The sequence below is a fragment of the Triturus cristatus genome, chromosome 4_1, assembly GCF_964204655.1.
Source record: "Triturus cristatus chromosome 4_1, aTriCri1.1, whole genome shotgun sequence".
NCBI lineage: Eukaryota > Metazoa > Chordata > Amphibia > Caudata > Salamandridae > Triturus > Triturus cristatus.
Window position 1 is genome coordinate 672,178,480 of NC_140585.1, and position 20,040 is coordinate 672,198,519.

General features: G+C 45.3%; 1 protein-coding gene across 11 annotated transcripts in view; it reads left to right on the forward strand.

The window, feature by feature from the left end:
* Nucleotides 1-20,040, forward strand: part of ANKRD26 (ankyrin repeat domain 26) — a 1,120,330-nt gene that overhangs the window by 605,750 nt on the left and 494,540 nt on the right. For all 11 annotated transcript variants that reach the window (XM_085653113.1, XM_085653117.1, XM_085653121.1 and 8 more), the window contains one exon: nucleotides 14,510-15,478. In XM_085653113.1, the coding sequence (XP_085509239.1) occupies nucleotides 14,510-15,478 (969 nt within the window). The remainder of the gene's footprint in view (nucleotides 1-14,509; nucleotides 15,479-20,040) is intronic.

Here is a 20,040-nt window from a genome sequence, read left to right on the forward strand (position 1 = left end):
CAGTTCGCTTCTGTGAGAATCATCAAATCATTCCTGGGAATACTATCTTTAGCAATACTGTTGGTACCTCACACCCGTCTAAGGATGAGGCCTATCCAGGAGGAACTAGACAGTCAATGGCTGCAGATCTCGGGGTCATTCGACGACCTAGTGAAAATAACTCCAATTATGCGGGAAGCGCTGCTTTGGTGGCTGCGCTCCAAGAATGTCTAAACCGGGTTTACTTTTCTTCCTTCTGTGTCGGAGTTCATCCTGACTACAGATGCCTCCCTAGGAGGGTGGGGCACACACCTTCAAGATCTTTGCATAAGAGGAAAGTGGTCCGCTGCGATAGCAAAAATGCATATCAACTTCTTAGAGCTTCGAGCCATTTTCCTGGCTTTGCTGTCTTTTCTCCCAAGGATTCAGGGGTCAACAGTTCTCATCCGAACCGACAACACCACTTGCATGCATTACTTAAACAAGCAAATATGTACCCGTTCACACATTCAGTCTCAAGAAGCTCTAAGCATTTGGGAATGGCTACTTTCTCACAACATCATGATAAAGGTGGAACATTTGCCAGGAATTCACAAGTCTGGCGGATCTCTGAGCAGGACTTCCAAGTCCTGTCACGAATGGGAGTTGGATCAATCAGTTGTGGAACACATATTTCGAATGTGGGGCAGACCAAATCTACATCTCTTTGTCTCCAAAAACAATCGGAAGTGCCCATTCTTTGCCAGTTGGGAACCGGAGAAGGGCTCGTGGGGGAATGCCTTCATTGAATAAACCAATATGGCCGCCTGGTAGGAGCTGCAAGACAGGGCTCCTAATGCTTGGGATCCCCATCGGGGCTATATCTCTGTTAGCGATTGCCATCCTGCCACCTCCGATCCCGAAAGAGCATCAGGACTTGCTCACATTCACATATGCTAAGCACAGATTCCTACCTGTGCACGAGCGCCGAGGTCAACGCCATCGAAGGACTCCTCTGGCCACAGAGGGAGCTGGAGCCGTGCTGTGAGGGCCCTGGCCACCAACACCGTCTTAGATCATCTGGCTGAGTCCGTCCGGGAGGGGCACTCCGATGTCAGTGGTGGTCCATCGTCTGTTAACCGGGGAGAGCCGAGTACTCTCTGGCTCCGGTTCGTGCTCTCGGTGTTGTTTGCCCGCTCGGCCCCCTTCTACCGACTGAGGTATAGAGCGGGACGCGCTCTCTTGTTTCCCGCGGCTCGGACTGCCTCGACCCACAAAAGACGCGACCCATGGTTGGGGCACAAGCTGGTGGGGAGTTGAGAGAGGTGTCGGTGGCAGCGCGAGTACGGGTGCTACCCGGTTATCGATCGAGGTAGTGAGCGGGACACGCTCCCCTGTCGCCCGCGGCTAAGTTTCTTCATCTTCCCGATCCACAAGGACACAACCCCTGGCTGGGGCTCACGTAGCAATTTGGCGGGGAGCTGAGAGAGGTGACGGATGCAGCGTGAGTGCGTGTGCTGCATGGCCTCTGCTTCTGGGTCGTAATGCCCCCTGGATCTCAGCTGGATGCATCGCTGGACTCTTCGCTCGCATGTGGGGCTTAGATGGCTGCAGCAGAGACTCCCGTGTTACCGACTGATGCTATACTCCCTGCCCCGCCCCTCTTATGAAGTTCACAGATGAAGAAAACTGAAAGACACAAACACACATAATAACGCTGACAGCGCGTTCTTTGCCCTTTTGTTACTTCACTGCTTACTGTCTTTCATATCGATAGTGCAAAGTTCTCAGCCATACTGAATCCATTGCATGTCTAGTCGGTATATCGAAGTTATCTCCACTTTGGCACCGCTTCCTCCCTTCTAAGGTAACTATTCCTTCTAAGGCTACCTCTCCCCCTTTGGGTACCCTACTCCTCCACCCCATCTTGGTGTGCTCGTTTTGTCCCTTTAGATGTCCTTAAGATGGCGGCAACCATAGTTATGCCTGCCTAAAATGGCTGAGACCATAAATGTCTCACCACTGAGCCACTACCACCACTGACATAGGACCTTCTCTCACCCCCCCCAAAGTCCTTACAGCTAATCTACATAGTTGGTCCCCCCTTTGGCCCAGAGCTCCCACCTTCCCCTATAGTCAGTAACATAGGACTACAAGGTTGCTCACTTGGGCAATGGAAACTGACAATGGACCACTCAATTGCGCCATTAGTTCAGTCCCAATGAGGCGGCCATCTTCGACTGCCCCCTCCCATTACCACTGTTTAGACTGACCTTAGCTTCTTCTCTCCACATTTCAGATTCTCTTTTTAGCCCACACTCAACATTTCGTTAACCTCTTCTCTTCTAAACCCTGTTCTTTTCCTTTCCCCCCCTCTTGCACTTCTCTTCCTTTTCTGCACCCGGGGCTATCATCTACTTCCAGTCTGTCACCCCCCACCTTTCTTTTCAGTCCATTTCTACATAGACCCTGGCTTCAGCTTTCTCGCCTCTCCCCCCCCCCCCCATATCGCCTCCCCACTAGCGCCCATCACACTGCTTTAGGTGGTCATCATGGAATGTGCAGGTACACACACCTACAGCATCATTTATCACCCTAACCTAACTAAACAATCAGCCAAACGTTTCAAGCATAATTGTATTAAACTCCACCCTGAAACTCTCTTCGCGGACCCTTATTTCTCACCTCGTAGAGGCGTTACTACCACAGACTTCATTTTCCACACTAAACGAAGAGCCCAATGGAGAAAAGCATTCCTAGCCTCTCTCTCGATCTCCTCTACGAGGAAAACCGCACATGGGTATTTCCCCCTCCCAACTCTTTCATGCCACAGCAACCATCACCATATATAATAACGGCACTATCCTCATTCAAGCCACAGATCGTAATTTAAATCTCTTAGACAACATCTTCCCCATCATTAAAAAACGGATGTCTATATCCCAGCTGCCTTCTCAACCCGCTCCCTGTGGCAACACAGAGTGGATTAACCCCCCCACCCTGACAAACAATACTTCCCCGCTTCTGCCCTGTCCTCATCCGTCCCCCACACAATTTACCCCCCTCTCCCACACTCAGCGCTTAACCTCATCCTCACCGCCCTGCTCGTTTGACACCCCTGCCCCGCATACTCCCCGGCCACCGCTGGCACCGGTGCTGTATGGCTCTCCCCCCCCCGTACACCCCTACCATCCACACCCCCCCTGTCACTGCACCTGACCCGTTTACTCTACTGCCCAGCACAACTGAGACAGCCCACGTGCCTCCCTTAGATGGGGAACCTATTCCTCTGAAGCCCATCGCTCCTCTCCCCCTTTACAGCTCATACCCCTCTGATTCTATCTGTTCCGCCACCTCCCCTTTGCCAGACACGGCCTCTCCTGACACATACTCCCCACAGCGCAGTCACCCACCCTCACGTAGACTGCGGGCTAATAATGTCTCACCTCACCCCTTTCTGATACCACGCTTCCTTCTGAGCAATTCACCCTCCAGCCTATCCCTACTCCCTCACAACAGCCAGCAACCCCAACTTTACACCCTCCCACACAGCCTTCCTCAGGCATAACACACCCTCCTACCTCTCTCTCTCATCCGCACAAGACCCTAGACTAGAGGAAATTATGATCGCCTTGCACCAAATTAAAGCAGAGCTTCATTCGTTCAAGGTGATGTTGTCGAGACATTCATTGCGCCTCACTACCTCAAAGACCTATAAATCACACGAGCACCTGGACCTCATCTCATCCGCCTCTAAAATGCCCCCTCCCAGTTGGAAAACAGTTCCGTCCCACAACACACTAACACGCCCAATGCGCAGCACCAATCCGTTTTCAGAGAGCGATCTTCTCTTTCTTCTGCACTCTTACTAACCCTCCCTCCCCAACACCCTTACGTCCTCTCAGATAACCATCCTGACTATCCTCCTCAACCCCTGCAGACCCGCTACACACAACAACAGAGGAGTCTGTGAGAATAACCTAAGAAGAATCCCTATCCCTCAGGACCCCTCCTCTTCCCTCATTGCACCCCATCTGAAATGCACTCTGCTAAACTGTAGATCAGCCTCCAGAAATGCAGCCGACATAGCTGACCTCATCATCTCTCAGGAGCTTGACATCTTATTTCTAACTGAAACCTGGTTAACAGAATCTTCCACCCCTCTCCTCGACATCCTAGTACCACCCAACTACGACATCATTAGATTAGACAGAACGGACAAGATAGGGGGTGGCATAGCTTGTATACATCGCAGCAGCATCACATAAACAGAGCCATATCGCCTACTTTCCCCTCATGTGAATACTTATGCCTGGACATCAGCTGCAAGGGCAAACCTGTATGGTCACTCCACACCATCTATCATCCCCCAGGAGACAACCTCCTCTTCATCGAACACCTCATGGACTTGATCTCCTCTAACAATGGGCGGCAAAATACCCAAATATTCCTTGGCGACTTCAATCTCCATTGGAATGACAATAATGACTCAGTGGTCAACAGCTTCAAAAACTTCCTGGATGATCTAGCCCTCATCCAATCCTGCAACAGTCCGACACACAATAAAGGATCAACCCTTGATCTCATTATCTCCAAAGCTGATGTCATCCATGTGGACTCGATCCAACCTTGTGACTGGTCGGACCATCATATTATTGCCTTTTATATAAAAAAAAAAACTAAACTCAACTCAGTGCAATCCACAAATCCAAAGATCTGGAAAAGAAACTTGAAAAAAATCAAACCCAACTCACTACCCTCCTCCAGCTATAACCTGCTCCAGCCCCCTGTAGGCACCTCTGACGTCCATGATCTCACCAATCACTATCTCAACGCTACGACCACGATAATTAATGAGGCAGCCCCTCTGCAACTTAAGAGAGCTCCCATTAAAGATTCCAAGCCCTGGTACAACTCTCTACTTAACGAGGTCAGACGGGCCCTCAGGTCCTTAGAACGCAATTGGAGATCAGTCCCATCGGCTCACCACCTCAAACTGCTTAGGAAAAAGAGAAATGCATACTACAGAAAGATTAAGCGCACTAAAGCTGACTTCTTCAGCCATCAACTAGACCAAGCAAAAAACCGCCCAAAAAAACTCTTCGAATTAGTCAAAAATCAATCCAAGGACGCACCCCAACGGCTACAAGACCTAGCTCGCCCACAACCAAACTGTGAACAATTCTCTACCTTCTTCAATCTGAAGACTGACAACATCATGAAGGATCTCCTTAATGACCGACTACTACACACTGCTCCTCATACGGAAATCACCACCTCATTCACAACCGCGCCATGCCATTTCCCCCCTAAGCCTGGCCCTAAAAACGAGGCAGCATGGTCTTCCTTTGAGATGTACACTGAAGACGCCCTAGGCAAGATTCTCAACATCCTGAAACCGGCCAATCACCTCATTGACCCTCTCCCTGCCAATGCAGTCAAAGACCTTTCACCTTGGCTTCTTCCACTTTGGACCAAAATCATTAACAGCTCACTTCAACAAGGCTGCATCCCGGACTCCCTCAAAGTAGGCCAAGTTTCACCTATCCTAAAGACACCCACAGCTGACCCTACGGACCTTAACAACTATCGTCCCATATCCAATATTCCCACCTTGGCCAAACTGTTGGAAAAATGTGTACACCGACAACTGACCAATGACATAGATCACTTTGACCTCCTAAATAAACACCAATCAGGTTTCAGAGCTGGTCACAGCACTGAATCAGCCATGACACACATTATTGATGATGCGTTACAAATCCTTGACCAGAATGGATCGTGCTTACTCATCCTGCTAGACTTCTCCTCAGCCTTTGATACGGTCAAACACCAGAAACTAATAGATCTCGTGGAGCATAGAATGGGTCTGTCAGGCACAGTGTTAAAATGGTTTACCTCCTTCCTCTATAACCGTACACAAAAATTCAAGGTCAATAACACGCTCTCCAATTCCTCTCCTGTAACACTTGGGGTGCCGCAAGGGTCCTCACTCTCTCCGACCTTATTTAACTTGTTCATGGAACCTCTCACCGAAATCCTGCAGACATCCAATGTACAATTTCATATGTATGCGGACGACACACAACTATATCTCAAGATCAACTCCCTAGAAGACATTAATATGCTCAACTCCACACTCAAGAACACCCAGTCTTGGCTATCAGAAAATCATCTCAAACTGAACGCACTAAAAACAGAATTCCTCCTCATAGCACCACCGGTCAAAGTCCCCTTAATGCATGACTTGATCCAACAGCTTACCGCCTTCAACGTTCAACCAACTATCGTGGACTCAGCAAAATCCTTGGGGATCACTCTTGACAGCAACCTCACGATGCAAAAACACATCAGTAACGCTACAAAGGGAGCTAATTTCCAGATAAATACCCTGAGGAAGCTGAAACCCTTCCTTCCAGTCGAGGACTTCAAGCTGGCAGTACAAGCGCTAGTTATCCCTTGTGTGGAGTACGGAAGTGTCTCCTTATGTGGCCTCCCAAAAGCTGCAACAGCGCCCTTGAGAGCGTCTATCAACGCTGCAGCAAGACTCATCACTGGCTCGAAAAGAAGTGCACACATTACCCCGGACTTAAAAACCTTGAACTGGCTACCATTCGAAGCTAGAATCCACCTAAAAGTTGCGCGCATGACTCATAAAGCCTTACATCACAGCACTCCCAGCTACCTCGCGCACAAACTGACAATCTCTGGTGGTCTAAGGTCCTCTAGGAGTGCTGAAAACCTTTTACTGAAACCACAAAGGTTCAACAAAAAAAAACGTATAATCGATCCTTCTCAGGGATGGTGCCCAAAATATGGAACACTCTTCCCCCTGAAACCAGACTGAATGCCTCTATCGCTTCTTTCAAAAAAGAAGTTAAAGCGTTTCTCATGGCAAAATTTACATGAGCACTATCTACTCAGGCCCGAGTTCTTTAGATCCTGTTATAATATACATCACCATGTCTTAATCCTCCTACTATATTTGCACGAATTGTGGTTTTATAGGATTTTTACTTGCATACTTTTGTTTGTTCAACTTACAGTTGGTTGTTATGTAAAGCGCTCTGATATCCGCAAGGATCTTGTTCGCGCTCTATAAAACTTTCAAAATAAATAAATAAAATGATGAGTTGGACAGGGATATTTGCAATGCATTTCCCCCCCCCTTTCCGTTGCTTCCAAGATTCCTGCGCAAGCTCAAAATGGAACTATGCTGCATGATTCTCATTGCTCCACGATGGCCGCGTCAGCATTGGTTCACGGAGTTCTCCTACTGTCCAAACGCAGACCATACCACCTTCCTGCAGTTCCGACCTTGTTATCAATGAGCAAGGGCCAGATTCTTCACCCTCGTCCAGTCCAATTGCATCTCTTCATGCCTGGTTTCGGAATTCATAGAATTCAAGGAGATAGATTTTCCTCAGGATTGTAGAGATATACTTGCAAGAGCAAGAGCTCTTTCTACTCTAAAGACTTATGCTTTGAAATGAAAACGATTCTGTTCTTGGTGCAGTGAAAAAGATATACATCCTTTAAGATGTTCTCCAGATAAAGTTCTACCTTATCTTCCTTCATTATCTAAGTCTGGTCTTATGTTTACATCTGTCAAGCTACATTTAGCAGACATTTCGACCTACAGACGTTCTGCAGGAGCTGCATCCCTTTGCTCTAATCGCTTGATCAAACAATTTCCAAACGGGCTTTTCAGATCTCTTCCACCCATCAGAGCTCCTCCTCCAGAATGGAGGCTTAATCTGATGTTACAACAGCTCATGAAGCATCCATTTGAGCCTGTTCACAAGGCTGACCTCAAGTACCTCTCCTGGAAAACTGTGCTTTTAGTGGCACTCACCTCTGCTCGGAGTGTCAGTGAAATTCAGGCTTTCACGATCAAACAACCTTATTTGAAATTCACCAATGATTATGTTCTCCTCAGAACTAATCCAATGTTTATTCCTAAAGTTCCCTCTACATTCCATCTTAATGAGTCTATTATACTGCGTTCTTTCTTTCCCATCCCGTCTTCCTCTGCTGAAAAGACTTTGCATACCTTGGATGTTAAAAGGTGTTTGAAATTCTATATCTCACGTACTGTGTCCATCAGAAAGACGGATCAATTGTTTATTTCATATGGTGGTGAAAAGCCGGGAACAGCTGTTACTAAATCCACTATTGCAAGGTGGATTGCATCTACTATCCAATTCTTCCATACTAAAGCTGGGCATCCTTTGTCTGTGAAACTCAAGGCTCACTCCACAAGAAGAGTGTCCTCATCTACTGTTTTTTTTACCGGAGTACCTTTGGAGAAGATTTACCGTGCCGCGGCCTGGAAAAATGTGCACACTTTTACATGGCATTACTGTCTTGATCTGGGGACAGAGGCTGAATCAGCTGTGGGTCAAGTAGTGTTGCGAAACCTTTTTAAATAAGGTAAGCCTCTGTAAGGAGGTGATTATGTCATTACATGTTAACATATACAAGGTGTATTGTTTCTTTTCTGTTTTGATACTGTGCATATATATATATATATATATATATATATATATATATATATATATATATATATATATATATATATATATATATATATATATATATATATATATATATATATATATTGCTTTACCTTATTAGGGTTAGAATTTTATTTTGCATTGCTGTATTGGTATTTCAAGGTATCTATTGTGTTTCTTATAATACCCACCATCCACTATACAACTAAGGATTTTTACTGCTAACTATTCTGATTCTAAGCATGTGAATCTATGAAAGATACCCCAATACTGGATAAGAAAACAAGTTACTTACCTGTAACTTCAGTTATCCACTATTGGTATCTTTCATAGATTCACATGCTACCCACCCTCCTCCCCGTAGAGGCTTACCTTATTGCTATTACATACTTACTGTCACTTGTGCTACGAAAATCTGAGGGTTTGCCTCTCTGTGGAGTGTTCTAAGAGGGTGCTGGAGCCTGGTTGGCTGTGTTCCAGATTTCGTTCTTTTTACAAAAGGACTAAGATAGGCTAATGTAGTGACTTTACTGTCCATAGTAGCCTATTGTATAATGTTTTTTATGACTATTATGTATATATTTTATTGTACCGCGATACTCCCACCTCGTCGGCGGGGATGATTCTAAGCATGTGAATCTATGAAAGATACCAATACTGGATAACTGAAGTTATAGGTAAGTAACTTGTTTTCCTATTCATCCAAAAGGCCATCACGGAGCAAAGAGTCAAGTTCAATATTAAAGAATACCAAGAAAGTTCCTGAGGTTGTTCCCGGTCACCATCTCTGGTAAGTCAAGGAAGTAGTTGTCACCTTCACACGCCCGCCGTTCGGAAGAAGTCTGATAGTTGACAAGACAAGGGCCAGACTGCAACATCCGTATCTAATTCTGACCCAGTACCTGCTCTCGAGCCAATGTGTCTGAGTTTCCTGAGCCATCATTGTCTCTATAGCGAATTGAGGCCTTCAGAGAGGCCCTGCTACAACTCACATCGGACCTCCAGTTGGCTCCACTGATGGGGCCTTCCCAGAGGCTGATTGACGCCATTGGCCTTAGCAAGGCTGTCTACTGGCACCAGGCAAAGCTTTCACACCCTTGCTGCAGGCTTTCTGGTTCTTCCTAGTGAGGTGCTGTCCTCCGCTCTAGAGGATTTTATCCCAATTCCGCCAGCAGATCCAGATTAATCGAGAGCTTACCTTAGGTCATGCTATGAAATCACTTAAGTGCAGTTTGTGATTGAGATGGCCCCCTTCCTGCTCCTCTGCCTCAACATCAGCTTTACAGATCATTGGATGCCATTTTTGGGTCCAATGCCATCCAAGGTCGTGAACATGTCCTTCACAATGAAGAAGATGATGAGGAGGTGAACAGCTTACTTCCTCTTTATTATATTGATGCCGTTCTAGATCTTGAACTTCAGAATGCTTATGAATTGGACACTTCATGAGACTAACCTGAATATGCCATAGCTCCCTCTATTGAGCTAGGTCCCTTGATTTGGGTGGTGGTGCGCAGGGCCGTGGAGGTTTTGAACTTTTAATTGCAGAGTGTAGGTAGGCAAAGGTGTTGAGTGAAATTCTTCAGCTTCGACCATCAATGGCTGTGCCCTTGTTGTCATCCTGACTGACACCCTCAGGGTGGTGTGTTCCAAATATTGTTCTTCTTGACCGGTCAGCTGGCCAATGGCTTAGAACTACTGGCTGGCTCCAGAGGACATATCTTTCTTAACACTACATAGCGAATATAGTTGTGCATGCCTCCAGAAGCAAGCTGTACCCTAAGGCCTTGCCTACTGCGTCTTTAGATTTTGATTAATAAAAGATTGATACCTTAGGCAAGGGAGAATTTCTTTCTGCTAATCAAACATTGGTCGATTTGAACACAGTGTATTTCTTTGACTGCTACAAAAACTGCATCTGGGATGTAGCAAGCAAGATTTTTCCTGCCTTCTCTAAGGAGTGTAGAACTCCTTTGCCTAGACTGTAAATTTCTTCCAGGATGCAGACAAAAGCTTCCTGAGGACTGTTCTGGATACTATGAATTGTGTTGCACTGGCAGTGGGCACCAGTGTCATCATTCAGTGGCACACAATGTATGCTACCGTTTTATTTGGAGACATGTAGGCTTCCCTTGTTGAACGTGGCTTTTGATGGAGAAGGGCTCTTTGGTGAGAAAGCGGGTATGCTGTGGAACAGTTGAAGGACTATAGAGCTGCCACTCAATCTTGTTCTGCTCACCAGTTTCACCAACAATGCAAGAAGTTTTGAGGTTCCTCTAATGACCTTGCCTACTATTAGCGCCAGCCCTCCTGACCTGTTTAGTGAACAGTCTAGCCCTTTCACTGCTTCAAAGTGAGTGGTGGCAGAGTGTGGTCGCCAGCAGGTGCAGCAGTCTTCCTACTGGAGCCTCTACCAAGCCGTTTGTTTCCCTATTGATGATCCTATTGGTCCAGTAGAATTCGTTTTTGCCTTTGCAGCTGGTGTGCAATTTCTTTGAACAAATAGGTTCATCAAGTTATCTGGTTTTGCTTCACCCCCTCTTTTATGTGTACCCTACCCTATGTTCACTTATCTTGAGCCAGCCATCAGCAGACTATTCTAGTATTTCCTCCAGAGAAGTGCAGATTTGTTTGTCAAGAACACCTTCAAAATGTTATCTGAGGCAGAGAAGGGTACAGACTGGTATCTCTGTACTTTCTCCTTCCAAAAGGGACAGGGGACTTAGACTGATATTAGGCCTCAGGTTTCTGAACACCTTACCCAGGAAGGACAAGTTCGAAATACTTATGTTGGACCAAGTCGTGTTGGCCTTTAATCTTGGATGTTGTCCTTGGACATTTAAAACGTGTATTTTTATGTGCTGATCCTCCAGTCCCACAGCACAAGCTTTGGTTTGTGGTGGGGTCATAACATTTGCAACACACTATCCTGCCTTTCCGCCTTACCTCTGTCCGATGACGGTGATGTTGGTGGAAATGGCCCATTTTCACATGCTGTGGATACGCATATTCTGTAACTCATCTACTGGCTTCTGGAGGTATGCTTATCTCAGCTAGTCTTGAACCATCCGCAGGCCACGGTTTGTTTGTTGTTCATCCTGGGTTTTCGGTCAGTGAACTGATATCATCTTTTTTGCAGGTGCAGAGTATTCCCTTTATAGAGGCCATTTTGGACACTGTGGCGGCAAAGTCCTTTCTGCCCCCATAGTGAGTCCGGGACATTGAGGCTATAAGTCAGATGTTTCAAGTATAAACCCTTACCCTGTTAGTTCTGAGGCTTCTTTGTCTCATGGCCTTGTGCTTAGTGCTTTAGCACATGAGGATCCATATCTCCAACTGAGCTGCATGGGACTTCAATGGAGGTATGGTGCATGCCAACTTGACAGATGACAGGTCAATTTCCGTCTTTCATCCGGACTTCACAGTAGTGACAGATGTATATACTCAAGGTCAGGAATGTCACCTGAAAGAAAGGCTTTGGTCCCCACATCATTCTTTTGGAGGAATATGCCATCTGTCAGGCCCTCAAGACCTTTATGTCTTCCATCAGGGTTAGGTCTGTCCACTTCCTCACTGACAACACAACTGCCTTGTGGTGTTGCAACAAACGGGCGGAATGTGATTCCTCAAACTCTGTCAGGAGGATCTGGACTGTGGCAGCCGTTTAATCCTTTTAGGATCTTGCTCAAATTTAGTCACCTGGTCAGTTCCCTGAATTTCAAAGCAGAAGAGCTCAGCAGACAATGCCTTGCTGATCACAAAGGGTGTCTTCCCAAATGGTATCACTGGGCTTCTTTTCTCAGTTGGACATGCTTATAATAGGGCTATTTGCTCCTGATGAGAATGTCCAGCCTTTTGTGTCTTGAAGTTCCCTTCTCTAGGAGATGCATTCTGCATTTGTTGTGACTTTGGCCTATTTTACACATTGCCACTTGAGAAACTAATTCAGTAGGTCCTGAGAAAGGTCAAGAGCAACCAAGCACACCTCATCTAGATTGGCTGCATAGAGTCTTGTATACTGATTTGCTGAATCTGAGCATATGCCCTCCACTTACTTACACTGCCCCTTCACGAGCTCTGCTGTCCCAACAACAGGGCATGGTTTTGCATCCGAACTGCCGCAATCAGACCATCCATTAATGGAGATTGAGCTAAATATACTAACATTCTTTGAAGCAGTGATTGTTGTTCTGGCAGCAAACCACCCATCCACCAGTTCTGGTTCTTTGTTGAATTGTGTTGTGAAGAATGGCTGGTTTACCCTGTGCAAGCCAAGCTCTCTGATGTTCTGTTCATTTTATCTCTGGCCCAGCAAGGTTTTAATTTGGGCACTGTTGAAGGTTACTTGTTGCTTTTCGGCCTTCCTTTATTTGCTTACCCGCCCTCTATATTCAAGTCACCCGTTGTGAGCATTTCATATTGGGGCTCTCATATGTTTTTCACCTGCCTCCATTTAATATATATTATGCAGCAGTGGCATCTTGTTTGGTTCTTACGTTTCTAATGTGTGCTTCCTTGGAACCGGTGCCCAGTTGCACCCGGAGACTTCTGGCACGCAAAGCTGTCTTTTGTATTGCCATTAACTGGCAATTGGCATTGAGTTGATGGCATTTGTCCAGCCTAGTATACTACCTTTTTCCCACACAAGTTGATACTTCAAACTCTAGCTCCTTTTCTCCTGAAAGTGGTGTCACTCTTTCATGTGGTACAGCCCATCACACTCTCTGTGTTCTTCTCTCAGCTGCACCCCTCTGAGGAGGAGAATAGGCCTCATCTGTTGGATCCAAAGTTTGTATGTTTGATAGGACCAAGGTAGAAAGAAAGGGAAGAATATCCAGAAATGGACCTGGTCAAGGTGGGTTGTCCTTTGCCCCAAATGGTGCCTTGCTTTGGCTGCAATGTAACCCCTAGTTGGCCTTTGGGCTCATTCTGCCAGGGCAAAGGCTGCTACCTAGGCCTTCTTTAGAGGTGTTCCAGTGTTGTACATCTGCAAATCTGCTACATGGGTCTCCAGCCATACATTGATCCGACTTCACTGTAACAATTTTCAGATCCACAAGGTGACTTATTTCCCTGGCTTAATCCTGCATGACTTTCTGGTGTAAAGTCCAGTTTTCAGACCCTTCACCTTTGTGAAGGTACTGCTTTGGTATTGGTTCAAATGATGGCATTTTGTCAGTTGGAAGTATACATCAGAAGAGTAAGTTACTTACTTTGAGTAATGCTCTTTCTGGAGGATAATATATCTGACCACAGATTCTCTTCCGTAAGCCCTTTTCCACATTCTGAGGAGTATTTTAAAAAAGCGGGTGTCCTGATATTCCCTTCACAATTTTAAAAGGCTTACCACTGGGATATCACAGTTTCTAAAATAGGTTTTCAAGTTGCTTAAAATAAGTTACAGGATATTATTTCTAGGTAGTAGGGGTATGATGTTTAAAAGATACCTTTAGATTGTGAAATGAGGGGTGGTCTATTTACAGAAATACAATATTAGGTATTAAGGCAAACGTGCATGTGACTTGACTTGTTTTCTGCATCGTAGGAACTTCATTGAAGTCATAAACCTTGAATAATTCCCCACAGCCTGTTCTGAATTATTCAAGGATTTAGGACTTCAATGAAGAACGTAAGAACCAAACAAGATGCCACCGCTGCAGAAACGGACTACATATACATAACCTTTTCTTGTTTCGGGTGCTCGCTAATTTATAGAGGATTTTGAAATCTAAATCAAGCGTGCACGTCATTTTGAAAACTATCTGTACGGTGTTGTATAAATTACCGGGAGCATCTTACAGGTAATACTGATGAAAATAGCATATAATAGGAGTGGCCTATCTTAAAGCTTTGATGTCTGATTGTGAATACAATGAATTTGTTAGATTAAAGATGGAGCACTGGGGTGGGAGTAAAATATGTTAGCTTTACATGAAATGAATAAAATGTTCAAATCAGTTTTCAAGTTTGGATGCTTCTGGATTGAACAGGAAAATTGGTTTATGGCTCATATCTGTGTATTTTCTGTTTTCAAGACTCTCGCCCAAACGCCTGACGTCAGTGACCGAGAAAAGGAGTTGATGCAGCGAAACCACTCACTACAGGAAGAAATTTGTGTGCTCAAGGTCGAGCTAGATCAAGTACGAGCTCGAAATAAGGAAGAAGAAGGAAAAACTCTAGAGGAAAATGAGGCCCTGAAAGAAAAATTAGAGGACCTCAGACGGGATCTAAAACTAAATGAAGAAGCATTGACACAAACTGTTTTCCAGTACAATGGTCAGTTCAATGCACTAAAGGCAGAGTCTGCAATGCTGTCATCCAAAATAGAACATGAGAAACAAAGCAAAGAAAGGCTAGAGACCGAATTGGAATCTTTCCGATCCCGTTTGGCCTCTGCTCTTCAAGAACTTGAGCGCAGTCAGTCATCAAAGAGTGATGCAGAACGCTCTTTCAAGAGGGAGCGAGATGACTGGCTTCGCTCACAAGATAAAATAAATTATGACCTAGCAAATGTTCGAGAGGCCAACAGTAACTTGTCCCAGCAACTTACGAAAGCGGAAGCCAAGACTAACAGCCTGGAGAATGAACTTCATCGTACAACTCTTAGCCTTCGCGAAAAAACACTGGTTTTAGAAAGTTGTCAGAGAGACTTGAACCAGGCTCAATGCCGGGTAAAGGAATTTGAACGCGCTCTCCAAATAGAGAAAGAACAAGTCAGCAAATGCACAGTAAAGCAAGAGACTGTGCAGGAAAGATTGGCACAGATTCAGAGTGAAAACATGCTACTGCGCCAACAGCTGGAAGATGTGCAGAACAAAGGTATCCTAAAAGAAAAAGCAGTAAATGACACTCAAGATCGCTTTAGTGACATTTTTAGTAAACTTCGAGATGATACAGAAAAGAAAGTTAATATGGTTGAAGAGAGAAATAAAGAATTGATCACAAAGACCAATGATCTAAGGGAACAAATCTATAAAATTGAAACTGAAAAAGTGGAGCGAGAGGTAAGTCCAATTAAGATTTATCCCTCATGTTGGAATTGCTGTCAAGTGGTCATCATCATCATCAAAATCTTTATTTTGGTTTTGCAATACCATAAAAGAGACAAACACATGAATCTTGGAAGACGATGTTCAGGATAAAATGAACTATAAAATGCTCCCTGTACAAGCTCTTGGGACTAAAAAAATAAAAAAAGAGGAATAAAAATTAACAAATTCTTAATACAAATAAACATGCACAAAAAGAGAACACAGCTGCACAAATTTCAATGTTAGATACATTTTACCTATCGGTACAGGGCTAAAGTGCGAGTGTGTTACTAAACATTATTAATGTCTCATTTTGCTGAGGAGCGTGGCCCATTTACACAACAACAGCCAGTTTAACACCCATGCCTAAGTGGCCAATAAAAAGAGAATAAAAAGCTTAAAATTGTGACCTAACCAATTTTTACAAGCCAACACACCCGACTGGACTGATCTATTTGATTTCTTTGTGCCAGTCGGGGAGTAGATACAACCCTCCTTCTAATGGCCCAAAGCTAGCCCAGGAATTTTGCAGTTGCACAAGCATAGAATGGTCTGTCTTTAAAATGCGTAGGGCGTCTTTGTGGCTGTATGTCCCGAGTTGTCTACATTTCCTTCTAGGTCTCGCATAGGCGGCACAAGCAAAAAAGACATGGCCTATTGATTCATAAGGGCATGGACAGGAGGGACAACCCTTGGTCTGTGATGAATTTGTCAGCCAGGAATTCATAAAAGCATTAATGGGTAGACAGCCACGTCTGAACTGGGTGTACATTTTTCTGTCTGCTGGCACTTTAATCAAATCAAGATAGCTTTCTAGCCGGCTGATGGATTTTATGTCAGTAAAAACATCAGTTATACAGCCATGACGAACTTTCAGAAAGTTCTTCTGTTCTACCCATGCCCAATACTGAGATTTGAGTTGATCCGTGGAGAATGTAGGTGGGAGACCTTCTTGCTCCTTAGGCACACCTATGCCTGCCCGAATGGTATCTATATGTTTAATCCATCCAATTTTATGGTATTTATCCAAAGCAGAAACTTCAGTAAAAGCGGCGGCATAGGGGGCCAGATCTGGGGTTGTAACCATTCTATGCCAAAAGAGCAATGGGCGTAGGCTCACTTGGTCGTTTATAGACTTGATACCCAAGTCAAGTTTCAAGGGAAGAAGAAGAGTGCTTTGGGGTAGTGATACCAAGCTCCTAAGGAACTTGTTGTCCACTGATGAAAGGGTATTAACGTTAATGAAACTCCACAGTTCTGCCCCGTATAGCACAGTACTCACTACCTTGCAACTATACAACTTGAGTGCGGGGGCTATAGGCTTGATATACGAGAGGCAATGCTCCCGCTGCAAAGCCACAGTTAACTGGGAAAATATCAGGGACGCCTTCCCTAGGTGTTTCCTCCAGGCCATTCCCTCAGACAAGTAGATTCCCAAGTAGTCAAATGAACCAACTCGCTCGAGCGGAACATTATCTAGGACCAAGTTACCTTTAAAGGATTTGTGGGGATTTAACATAATCATCTTGGTTTTAGTAGTGTTGATGACCAAATCCCTCATATCACAAAAGGCCTTAAAATGATTTAAAAGTTTTTGTAGGCCCATGGGGGTTTTGGACACCAAAAGGGTATCGCCTGCGAACAATAAGGTAGCTATTTTGTGGTTTGCCAAGGGGGGGAGCATCGGCTGTGATGGAACACAGGAGATTGGCCACCTGGTTTACATATAGGGAAAAGAGAGTGGGAGCCAGGACACACCCTTGGCTTACCCCCCGCCGGGTCTTGAATGGCTCGGTGGTTTGGCCCTGGTTTCCCCACCTCACACAGGCAAAATTATTCTCATGCAGCTTGATAAGTGGTTCTAAGGCATACCCATGTCCTGGAGGACTTGCCACAGTAAATCCCTGGGGACTAGGTCGAAAGCTGTTTTAAGATCTATAAAGGCAAGATATAAGCTGCCTTTACCCAGCACAACTACCTTCCAATACAGCAAGACCAGGCGAAAAGCCTGATCGATGGTGCCGGTCTTCCTCCTGAAGCCCGCCTGGAGCGGAGAGAGGATGTCATTCTCATCCATCCAGGTCTGGATTTTAGCAAGGAGCGAATGGCAGAAGACCTTCTGGGCACAATCTATCAGGCTAATTGGGCGGTAGTTGGAGGGCTTTGACCTGTCCCCTTTCTTAAAAATGGGTATTACTTCTGCCCCCTTCCAGGTGCCCGGAATACTCCCCCCGCCAGCAATATCATTGCCAATTTCGTGGAATAAGTTGCCCAGGTGTGCCGATCAGCTCGGAAGAGGTCACCAGGGATGCCATCTAGATGCAGGGATAATAGCATCTAAAGTGCGCATTATCACCTCCCTAGTGAATATATGGGTACATGTAGGAACACCTATATCGTGGAACATCTGGGGAATGTCATTGGTGAAACCATTGGAGTATAACTCGCTAAAATGATTATGCCATTCTGTAGCCGGAATGTTGTTTGCCAAAGGAGGTGAGCGTTCGAAGTTGCTTTTAGACACAAGGGACCAAAACTTCCGGCTGTCAGGATGCCCAATCGCCTGTCCTAGCTGTTCCCATTTCTTCTCATCCCATTATTTTTTGGCTTTACCCTGCGCCTGTTTATACTCCTTCCTGGCATTACGAATGCTATCTGGCTCTCTATTCTTGATAGCAACAGTCAGTCTCCCTCTCAAGACCCAGCACTCTTTATTATACCATGAATGTCTTCCCAGAGCCCTTCCCTGTGATAACCTGGTCTTATTAATCGGGGCATGGAAAAAGCAGGCCAGACAATCAAATAATTCCCTATGGACTGTACTGCATCTGCTCTGTATAAACAAATTCATGGTCGCAAGTATTAGCGTCGCTAAATGATTGGTTAGGGCGTCCTGGATCTTTGTTTCATCCGCCAGAACCACAGGCCATTTGAGTCGGCGCTTATCATTTGTGGGGATTAGAATCTTTGAACTTTAATGGTGTTGGGAGCTCTCTCCCCATGCCACCCCAGGGATTATCAATAGACAGAATAAGGGGGTTATGATCACTGTCGCAGACGGGACTATGGCCATGTCCTGTACCGAGGGCCAAAGTGTCAAATCCACTAATAAGTAGTCAATCCTACTTGACCCATTTGGACCGGTGAAAGTCATTCCTCCTCCTCCTCCTCTGTCTGAGGTAGTTCTACCATTAGCGGCCCTTAACCTGTATTCAAGGGATATCACATTCAGTTGCAATGCAGCTTGTGACCATTTTTTGATCGGAGTGAGCTCCAGAGGAGGTACCCTCCAAAATTTGTCGTCCTCGTTCACATCGTTGGCCTCGGCCCAATCGAGTGGCTCAAATGTTACGTTGAAGTCACCACCAACGAATTAATGGATGACTTTCGTGCCTGACTTCCAATAAATTATCCAGGACCTGGAGAGTTGGGGAGCTACCACCTCTGGTGCTCTAGCATACACATATATATCAAGTGTCTTACCCTTGCCATTGAATAGCCTAATCCCAAGGATATCTGGGCTATTAGTAGCCAACTCTTTAGCATCACAATTTAATGTGATGCTTACAAGTATGAGCAGCCCTTCTGAGGGCCAGCCATGTTTGTATGGTGTGGCTGGTCTGTGGAAAGTAATAAACCCTGGAATAAACGTGGGGGTCAAGCTCCAGGTTTCTTGGAGAATACATATCTCAGTTTGAGCGATAAGCTCCTGCCAATGCTGGCAATCAAGCTTCCCCCTAATACCCGCCAAGTTCCATGACATGATTCTCAGTTCTTGTCCATCGCCTTTTAGAGTGGACGCCGGGGAAGGATTATAATCGTTCGATTTGGGCGATACATAGCTTTCGTTGACTAATAGTGGGTCTAAGACTTGTTTCTTCTGTGTAAGATGTGTCGTGCTCTATTGCTTGCTAGGAATTTCCTCGTGATAAGAGTTTACATGGCCTGTGATGTTCATAGGACCTATAGTGAGGTTTCTCAGGGAAACCTTAATTGGGACTAGGGTTAGTCAATCATTCTGCGATAGGGATGAGTTTGGAGAGTCCCCGGGAGGCTGTCACACATTTTCTGCTTTATCTGGTAATGAGGGGATGGTTAATCTCTGCCTGATTTGTGTGCATGAGGTTGGGTAAGATATAGCCTCCAGAACAATTAAATCATGCACCAGCTGCTCTGAAGCTAGTCTGAGCTCGATTGCATCGACTGTATTCTGGTTTGAAATGCACCTTTTAACATATACAATGTCGTCCCTGATTACTGATCTACACCCCCTAATGTGCCTTAACCAGTGGATGGCTTTCTTTTTTAGGACATCAACACTCTCGTACTTAGTGTATTTTGGATCTACTTTAGGAACATTAGTCATGTAAATTGACCCCGCTATTGAATTGTTTTGCTTGCAATGGGGAGGTGGGGTAACTGATAAGGTAGGTACACCCTATTATAACTTGTGGCCATGCTCGGCAAGGCAGGCCCTGCTGTTAGTCTATGCCCAGCTTGGTCCTGTGGCAAGCCCATACTTCTCCCACTGTGCT